The 10,278-nt window shown below is 35.9% G+C and overlaps 1 protein-coding gene across 2 annotated transcripts; it reads right to left on the minus strand.

Moving 5' to 3' along the window:
• Positions 1-2,329: 2,329 nt before the first annotated feature.
• On the minus strand, positions 2,330-9,555 carry ITM2A (integral membrane protein 2A). Of its 2 annotated transcripts, XM_011967198.1 has the most exons (6): positions 9,064-9,555; positions 5,380-5,511; positions 4,902-5,099; positions 4,542-4,652; positions 3,282-3,432; positions 2,330-3,130 (listed from the first exon to the last, which is right to left on the minus strand). In XM_011967198.1, exons 1-6 carry the CDS (start codon positions 9,172-9,174, stop codon positions 3,042-3,044), a joined length of 792 nt encoding a protein of 263 aa, XP_011822588.1. In that variant the 5' UTR covers positions 9,175-9,555; the 3' UTR covers positions 2,330-3,041. The 2 variants fall into 2 exon arrangements, with proteins under 2 accessions (XP_011822588.1, XP_011822590.1); XM_011967200.1 differs by lacking the exon at positions 5,380-5,511 and having other exon boundaries at positions 9,064-9,510.
• Between the last annotated feature and the right edge of the window lie 723 nt (positions 9,556-10,278).

Here is a 10,278-nt window from a genome sequence, read left to right on the forward strand (position 1 = left end):
CTCATCAATGACAAAACTCCTTGATATACTTCATTTTAAATATGCAATTTATAATTATTTTCCAACACTTTTATGCCAAAAATATATCTTTATTTCCTCTTCTTCTTTATTTTATCATTGACACTTTCCTTGTCCAATCCATTATCATTTTTTGCTTGGACTACTGGAATGGCCTAATCGGTCTTACTATTTTCCCTTTTGTCTCTCTGTAATATACTTTTTCCCATTGCAGTCAAAGCAATCTTTTAAAAATACCAATCTGCTCCCATCCATGACCCTACTTAAAACCCTTCAAATGTCTCTTATTACTTTAAGTACAAAGATAAAAGGTTTTTCTTTGTTTGTTTGTTTGTTTTCACATAGCCTACAGTGTCCAACATGATCTGGACTCTCCCGAATTTTCCAACTTATTTTCATATAATTCTCTTTACTCAGTGTGCTCAGGACCCTTTTTATTTCACTTTCACCAACAACCACATTCCTCCTGCCTCAGGGACTTAGCTTTCAATTACTTCAGCCTGAGATTTACCTGATTTATACTACTCATACTTCAGCTTTCTGCTCAAATTTCACAGTAAGTTGAGACTTAATTATTAGTCCAGGATTCTCACCCCTGCCATTATAAACTCTCATAGGCATTCTGTATTTCTTCTTTACAATGAAATAGCTGAATTACTTGAAAAAGTCTTTTACTCCCCAGGAGACTATATGCTTAATAGGGGCAGGGTCTATGTGTGTTTCACTCACAACTCTATCCATTCCCATTCCTGACAATAAATGAGTGAATGAATAATCATGTGAGGGTGAGTGAATGGATAGAATGGAAAGGTGGCACGAGTTATGATACCTAAAACTATGCTTCACACAGTTCTTAGATATATGACTGCCCACTTTTCTGAGTGATAGATTTAGGGCTCTGAGTTTGTGGACAAATAATCAGAGAGCTAGTCTCTATTATTTATGCTTCCAGATGAACCTTCAAATAATTTTGCCAAATTCTAAAATCAATTCTTTTGGGATTTTAATTGAAATTGCTTAAAACAAGAAATTTAATTGTGGGAGAATTTGTCTATTTGTAATATTCTTCCTCTCTTCTTTATTTACTTAACTTTTATTTTATATCTCTTAATTAAGTTTCATGACTTTCTTTATAATAATTCCATAAATTTCTTGTTGGTGCTACTTTATGTCCCTGTTGCTATTGTGAAAGTATTTCTTACCTGGTGATATTTCCCTTTAATTGGTTATTTGTGGTAAAAGGAAAGTAATTGTCTTTTGTTTGTATCATACTGATTCTTATTAATTTTTAAAGTTTTGATTATTCCACTAATATCTTATATGGTAAAAATATATCTAGTAATAAACATAATCTTAACCCTCCTTTAAAAGTTATATTTTTATTTGTTTTACATATTATTGAATTGGCCAGAATGTCTGGAACAACACTGAATAGCTTCAATAGCCAACATCATTTCCTGTGTTGTACCATTAGTTGTGACGTTATTTAAGATAAATTTGGAAATAGTGTATTTCCTTTTTCCTAAATTTCTATACGTATTTTAAGACAAGCAATGGGTGTTAAATTTTATCAGATTCTTTCTACATATTCTTCTTTACAAAGAGCCACTTCTTGAATTTTTCAATTACTGTCATTATCTTCTAACTACTGCATTTTTCTTTCTGTATGCTTTTTGTTTGTGATATTGCTTTATTTCTAAATTCTTAAAGTTAAATGTTTAATGTATTTCATTAAAAATAATGGTAGTATTTAAGGGTATGGATTTGACTAAGTAGTTTTGGCTACTGAAATTGACCAATACTTGGTATCCCAGCAGGTAATAAGGGATATCAGGAGCAATTTTTCACCTAATACAAGTGAAAGAGTTTATAGGACTCATGCCCCCTTGGTATGAAGTTTAGACTCTTAGATACATGAGTAATGATCACAGCATTTGAAGGTCTTAAATGTTATCAACATCTTATCCAAGGTTAGTCCTTAGTCATCTATTATAGCTGTACATAGTTGTTTAATTTGATGAAAAAGAAAACACTTTAAAATATTTTGAAGTGCTATGGGCCTGAAGCCTCTAAATAAATAGTTGAATTTACATGATAAGGCAATTATGGGATATTTATAAAAGAGTAATTAATATACTGTCAAAAAGGGAGTAAAATATGAAACTATAAAATATAAATATGTGTAGGTGGGAATGGGGGCAAAGTTGGGCTCATAATTTTAGATCTGTTACAGGTACACCAAAAGCTAAATAAGTAATACTAATTATTCACATTGAATATATCTCAAGTGATGAAATAAAAGAAAGAGTGGTTGTATAGAGTAAAATTTATTATAGGGTTGTAGAATTCATACAACCTAAACTCCTTACAGCATTCAGCACCTACACAATTTTGTGCATTCCACAATACACATATTAGTGAGAAAGAATCACTGCATTAGTTAAAAATGACTGTCTCATGAAAATTGTTCACATATAAGTCAGGTTAATTACAGAGCACCTAACAGAACTGCAAAAATGTAATTTCTAAATTCAAGAAAGTTGTACAAAATGAAAAACAAAACAAACCAACAATGTTAAGAGACCTGATATATTTTACACAAAAAGTTCAAAAACAATTTTAAATATTTCAAATTTTAAAATTGCTCCACCACAAGATGAATAAAGAGCTTACTTAAAGGAAAAGAAAAAAACAAACAAACAAAAAAACAACGGATGGAATTTATTGTCAGGATGTTAGGTGACATATTCATGCTGCTTTCAGAAATCTAAACCCTATAAATTCAAAGAAAAAATGAAAATCATATAATTTCAGTTTCAAACAGCAAGCAATGCCAATTAAACTAAAATTTGACAAGAGCTTGCAGTGGTTAGTAGTTTTTTTTTTTTTTTCCTTTTACTAAAAGCATAAGCAATAGAGTAAATGCATGAGTAAATATCTTGAGTATCCCATAAACTTTAATGTTAAAGTCATATTGTAAATCTCTGACTTCTTATTACCAAGGATACTCTATCTGTTGCCTCTTACTCTTGACAGATCTTGGTCTCAACAATAAATTCGTTGGGGAAGTGTCTAATCTTCCAGCATTTATCAATGGCACGTTTGTTGAAACCTGTAAGGAAATGTGCAAAAAAAGTGGCTTTTGAAATTTTTGTGGAAAGGAAAATATATCTAGACTTGTTCCCCACATTTTCCTGTATTCCACCTCCACTTTCCTCTACTGTGTAACACAGGGTGAAGGAAGGAATACATTAGTTACTTACCCAGCAAGAGGTCTCTGCGACGAAGGCGGAAGGACTTTCTGTTGTTGCAAAGTTGGTAAATAAAGATGCCAAGGTTACTAACATCACGAATTTCCTCCACAGCAACTAGGTCTTCACGAACCACATAAGTTTGAGGCAGGTATCTGCCACTCTGAAAATCAAAACCAAAGATTGAAATGAGAAATCTTTTCCCTTTTTAACTTAGAAGTTCAGGAGTAAAAGTGCAGGTTTGTTACTTAAGTAAACTTGTGTCATGGGGTTTGTTGTACAGATTATTTAATCACCCAGGTATTAAGCCTAGTACCCACTGGTTATTTTTCCTGATCCTGTCCCTTCTCCCATCTTCCAGCCTCTGAAAGACCGCAGTGTGTGTTGTTACCCTCTATGTGACCATGTGTTCTTTTCATTTGGCTCCCACTTATAAGTGAGAACATATGGTATTTGGTTTTCTGTTCCTGTGTTAGTTTGTAAGGTTAATGGCCTCCAGCTCTATCCATCTCTCTGCAAAGGACATGATCTTGTTTTGCTTTGTTTTTTTCTGTGATTTTTTTTTTTTTTTTTGGCTGCATAGTATCCCATGGTGTATATGCATCATATTTTCTTTATCCAGTCTATCATTGACGGACATTTGGGCTGATTCCATGTCTTTGCTATTATAAATACTGCTGCAATGCACATACTTGTGCATGTGTCTTTATAATAAAATGATTACTGGCACATACCCAGTAATGCAATTTCTAGGTCTAATAGTATTTCTGTCTTTAGGTCTGAGAAATCACCACAGCACCTTCGATAATGGCTGAACTAATTTACACAGACACCAATGGTATATAAGCATTCCTTTTTCTCCACAACCTAGCCAGCATCTGTTATTTTTTGACTTTTTAATAATAGCCATTCTGACTGGTGTGAGATGGTATCTCATTGTGGTTTTGATTTGCATTTATCTAATGTTCAGTGATGCTGAGCTTTTGTTCAAATGTTTGTTGCCTGCATGTATGTCTTCTTTTGAAAAGTGTCTGCTCATGTCATTTGCCCAAATTCTTAAGGACACTATTTAAATCCTTTCCTATACCAGATAATGACTGTAAAAAAAAAATCTTTATTTTTTAGAGCAGTTTTAGGTTCACAACATTTTTTATTTGAAAATTATTTCAATAAAATGAAATGTTTTGGCCAAACTCATTATGTTTTAAAAAAACAAGGAAGTAAAATTACTTGGAGGTGCTTATGTAAAAATTTGACTTCCAAAATACATACCGCCAGTTTACCAAAGAGCTCTACCAGATTTTTTGGAGGCATAACAATAGAGGTATTGAGGGGCATCAGATAGCAGTTCCCCAGCAACAAGTCCAGGTAAGCAGTCATTCCCTGTTAGGTAGGGGAAAAAAGTCAGGTAAGACATAGAAGGCATTAACATTGCAAATTTTCCAACTACCATTAGATCAAGCAGCTACATCCTTTCAAAATCAACTAATGTGTATTCAACAACAAAAGAATGAAAAGGCTTTGCCTCAAAAACATGTGCATTCATGAATGAATTTAATACCTGCCAATGAAGTAAAAAAGAGAGAGAGAGAGGAAAAATAAAATCCTGGAATATTTATAGGAATGAGAAACCTTTTCAAAGTCATGAATAATTGCTGCAGGGTCACTATCAGAGAAACTGGGGACAGGCACATCAATGATTGCAATGTTGTCATCCTCACGAATGTCAGCCTCCTCAGCCACAGGCAGGAAGTTAGGCTCTCCTCCACGAAGGGAATTTGCAGCATCCTCAGAATCAAAGAAGCACATCTCTCCACGGTAAATGGTGCTCTAAAAGACAAAAAGGGAAAATTACAATCTTCTAATACTCACTATCATGATATTTGAATGGTTTTTCACACTCATATCAATTCACTGTACTATGTGTTAAGCCGAGGCTTGTTGACTACAGTTATCACAATGAAGACAAATCAATTTTATGAACTGAAAGGCAACTTGAAAACTTTCCCTAAATCTTCTTTTCTCTAGTTACCACTACAGAATTTTTTAAGTCGCTACTAAATGTCTAGCAACTAGTAATTCAAAGTATAATAATTATAATTATTATTACCTTGGGCATGAAGTACTTGTAAATGCAGGCTCCACCAACAATAAGTCCTGCCAAGATGAATGAAAGGCCTAAGAGAGTAAGCATACATCTCCCAGAGGAGCCCTCTTTTTCCTGGGTGGCAACTCGGAGCTCCTATTTATTAAAAAGCAAAACCAAAAACAAAACCAGATTGTACTTTTAGACACATAATTGATTTTGTATACAATTTACCTCCCTTGAAACCCAAGATTTTTTTTTTTTAAATGTTAACTCATTTTAATTGCAGTCTGAATTTATTTCAAGACAATTTGTGAATCTAATAGATGTTAAAAAATGTCTCCGATTGTATTAACCTTCCATTTTGGCATTTCTAAACCCAAATATACATATGAAATTATTTCAAAATACATGCATCAAGAACCAAATTAAAATTACCATTTATTTATGCAATGTCATATTATTTTTTATTTTGCTAAGAACACTTAACACGATATTGACTCTTAACACATTTTAAAATGCATAATATAGTATTAATAATAGGCACAATGTGGTAAAGCTGATCTCTAGAAATTATACTCAATAAATGGAAGTAATTACTTTTTGAACTAGTACACTGATATAATCACTAACTTTCTGGGATATGGTTCTGTTTCTTCATTATTTTTTCCAAATCAGTTTGTCAACTTAAAAGAAAATTAGTATCCTTTGATTAATTTATTAACTGATTTTTCAAAAAGCTGTTTTCTGAATATTAGGTTTTAAAGGTAGGAGTTCTATAAGGTATATGTCATTTTCCCTATATTTTGGAAATTAAAATATTGAAGGGAGAGATATAAATTTAATGCCCCTAATTTAACTGAGAAATAAAAGTTTCTTAATATCGATCAATATTCTATAACTGTGTATTGCATGAATGAAGTATTTTCCAAGTCCTGGGTGGAACACTTGATTTTGAAGTGTAGCATTTGCGATAGCTAGACAGGAAAGTTGTCTGTGTAACAGTGACTGTAATATTTTGCTAAAACAATAATTTGTTTTGGGATTGAAACAAGAAAGATCCAAAGCAAACAAGTAACCGATTGTGCCCTTCCCAGGGCAGTAGACTCCAATCTTTCCAATCCCGTATTTGTATGTCACAATATATCCTAAGCAACATTGTTACTCAAGGATTGAATAAATGAAGTAAGCAAACCCAGGCCCTGATCATTAATGGGTAAATCATTCAAATGGGTATATAAATCGAATTGTTTTAGTCTTTTAGGTCATTAGCTCTTTTTCAGGACAACTACTCTAATGTTTATCAGAGCTTAAATTCATTTGATGAAAATAAATGCATAGATTTCAAGTTAATGCAGATGAAAGGACAGACAATCATTTGATAAAGGTTTATTTTTCCAAAAATGTTTTTTTTTTGAAGGTCAAAGAAATTTGAGATTCCCATTTTGTTAGCTAAACTTATTTAAGTTCAAACCCTCCATTAATTAGTACTCTATAAACTTTGAAGGCTTTTCTGTGTCCCAGTAATTTTCAGGATCTTTTAATTATTTTTATTAAAAAACAAAACCCTAAACTAGGATTAGTACTACAAAGATAGAACTATAAATTTTGATTTGGAATTACTGTACAATAATCTAGAACTGGAGACTTAAAAATTATATTTTAGATAATTAAAATGAGTTTCATAAAGATAAAGTAACTTGCTCATAAGTCACATAATAGCTTAATTTGAAATTCTGAGATAAATACATTTATTTTTTCTGGCAACTGAGACATGAGAAGAACAGTTTGCCCTGTAATTTCATTTATTCTTTCAATAATTCAGGAAGTTTATTATTAAGCAAGTCCTAAATATTAGAATTTCAATTTCATAAGATATTACATGCTAGAAATAAGGATTTTTTTGTTTTCATTTATATCTATTGGATTTCAGGTTGGTGTGAGCCATCAATTACCATAGCTAATTCCTCTTGGAACTCTTTTGAAGTGATTGTACACTGTGTCTGACATCATATTTGTCATGCTCAACCTCTAGTGAGCTAGCTGATCAATGTATTACAATACAATATATCAAGTATTTTTATCAGTGTCCTGTAGTGGCCAGGTAAGGATCCTGTTACGTTTTCTCCAAAACCTAACAGCAAAGTATAATCAAAGTGCAAAGGCTCAGTTTTGTTTATTCCTCATCGCACCACAGTCCTGGCAGAAGTATTGCTTGCATATTAACTGAATCTATCTACAAGTCATGAAATGCTTGGCGGTGAGGAAAAAAAAAAAGGATTACTGTGTGGCTATATTTAACTACTGGCCTCTAATTAGACCTCCCAAAAAATCTGACCATGTTTAACCTACAAACTAAGCAGGAGAACAATTACATATTTGACCTCTGTCATTTAATCAAAACCTCAACAATGCAAGAGGGTGTTACTTTTGAGCTCTAAAATGTATAATACACAAAAGCTAGTTTTATTGCAGGATTTAATATTGAAAGTTTCCATAATAAAACGCTGGATAAGCACATTAACATTTCAAATTGTGTGTACAATCAACTTTTACTACATGGATTCTCGTTTAACTTAAAGGACTTTTTATATCTCCACTTTGAACACAAAAGTTAAAACTGTATAGAGAACAACACAAGTTAGGACAGATCTGCAAGCTCCAACACTTTCCAGATTTCATAGAACACGAAGAAAATACTATTGCCCTTTAAAATTGAGATTATACTGAGGAGTAGTATACGAACCCTGAAAACATAGTAGGTGTTTAAAAGAAATAGAAATAGGACTAAATAAATAATGGACAACATTTTGGGGAAGAGCTTCCCCAGTTCCTGTCAAAGCTAGTAGTTTAAATTACAACACTGGACCTGCTTCAGATCTCTATATAGAGGGAAGGGGATGTTGTTCAACAAGAAAAATAAAAATAAAAAAAAATTGAAAAGTATCCCCAAATTTGTTTTTACAAGAGAAGAGTGTTTTCTTTAGGAAATACCACTCTAAAAATATACTAGGCTCTTGCAGTAAAAGGGCACAGTGAACACCCTAAATTGGCATTAAGACCTACCTCAATTTTGACAGCTCCTTTATCTAATGTTTAAAGCCACCTGTGACCAGAGAGAAACTGAAAATACTCGCGCGCTCAAGCAGACCACTTGCCCCAACCCATACTGCTTGGAGTTAAAAGTGCCCTTTGCTCCTCACCCCACCTCCACGAACACTCAGAGATCGTAGAAAGATTTAGAGTGTTAGAACTTCATCTACACCAAAAGGAAAGAAAGAAATGTTAAATCTCCCGGTCTTGCTCACCCCCTTGTGTCCCCTCTGTTCCTGGGGAGACTATGCGCGTCCCTGGAGGTGGGGACTGGGCGACATGTCCCTACTTGATCCCCAGGTCCCTACACGTTACCCAAGAGACAATGACAACCAGTCCCAGGGCATCTCCTCAAACTCTCTCTGACATCCCTCCAGGATAGGTGGTGTGGGCTGGAACAGACTGAACATGGCACGACACACGGGAATGCAGAGTGACATAGGGTGCGGTAAGCAGAAGGTGCCGCGAGGAGACAGAACCGAGACGACCGGGTAAACCCCAGAGACAGCGTAAGAGGCGCAAGAGGGGCCCTCCCGGGGAAACTTCATTTTCTCCTTTGCTACCAGCCCTCTTTCCTTCGCCCACCCGTTCCCAACCCCGCCCTGGGACAGCTACCTTGCCGGTCAGTATCTGAGTTCTGACCGTGCGGCTCAGGAGGGCCTCCACGTCTTGCCGCGCCTCCTCCTTTTGCACCGCCGTGGGGGTATTGAAGGCGATTTTCACCATAGTGAATCCTCGGGCTGCGCGGTACGGCGCTGCTGGAATCAGCGTCCTGGGCTGCAGATTACAAGAGGAGATCCTGCTAGCCCGAACAGCACTTACTTAATCTTCAGTCTAACACTACTGCAAGCCGAGGTCTGGGATACTTATGACGCAGCCCCAAACTGGGGGGAGACCGTGGGCGGGCCCAGGGAAGTGCCTAAAGGGAGGAGCGAGAGGGGGCCCAAAAGAGGCCCAAGTGCCTGAGTTGGGGGTTTGCGAGGTGGGGCGGATTTGCCACGGGGGGAAGAGGAGGGGAAGTGGAGCCCTTGGCCAGCTCAGGCTAAACGTGCCTCACCTGCATCTCAGGCATGCTCCCACCCACTCTCTGCAACTTCAGATAAGAGCAAGACAGGAAGGAAGCCTGCTGTGTCTTGTCTGTCTGCCTCTGTCCAGGCCACAATAGCCCCTGACTCTGACTGTTTTCTCAAACTTGGACCTGACTCCCCGCAGGGCCTGGGACTGTAGCTTGGCAGTAACTCAAACTTCCTTAGCTCTGGACCCACCCAGGCCCCAAAAGCGCCGTTCTACAAAGGTTTTGTTCCTTGATAATAATATCTTTCTTTTAAAGAACACCTAGAAGCCTGTTTATAGTTACCCGGTTCATTCTTTCAACAAACTGCTGTTTTTTAATATTTGCTTGCTTGTGTTTTGCAATTTTAATATCTCAACCTAAGGGGATGCTAGATCAGAAAGATAGGGCTCCTGCCTCCCCAGCACCCCATTTTGTAGATAAGACATGATGAGACAGAGAAGGGTGGAAAGCTTATAATAAATTCCTGAAATAATCTAGATTTTTCACTCTTCCAGGTCAGGGAAACTAGTGTAAAGTCTCAACCCAGAGACTGTTTCTGTTCAGTCACCAGCTGTGAAACCTACAGGGAAAAAAACAAACGTGTGTGTGTGTATGTGTGTGTGTTAGTGTGTGTGTGTACAAGTACTTATGTGTTCAGGAAGGTGGAGGTGGAGCTGGAGGATACAAAATTTAGCCAGATGCTAATACCGATCTAATGGAGGAAAAAACAGTAACTTCAAAGGGGCTGAGTTAGAAATTATTCTTGGAACATTTAC

The sequence above is a fragment of the Mandrillus leucophaeus genome, unplaced genomic scaffold (assembly GCF_000951045.1).
Source record: "Mandrillus leucophaeus isolate KB7577 unplaced genomic scaffold, Mleu.le_1.0 Scaffold791, whole genome shotgun sequence".
Taxonomy (NCBI): Eukaryota; Metazoa; Chordata; class Mammalia; order Primates; family Cercopithecidae; genus Mandrillus; species Mandrillus leucophaeus.

Coding starts and splice junctions, on each gene's coding strand:
- ITM2A (XM_011967198.1), bottom strand. CDS start 9,174: ATGGTGAAAATCGCCTTCAATACCCCCACGGCGGTGCAAAAGGAGGAG. Junction 3,433..4,541: donor AGCTCTTTGGTAAACTGGCG/GTATGTATTTTG, acceptor TTTGATTTTCAG/AGTGGCAGATACCTGCCTCA. Junction 3,131..3,281: donor TCGCAGAGACCTCTTGCTGG/GTAAGTAACTAA, acceptor ATTTCCTTACAG/GTTTCAACAAACGTGCCATT.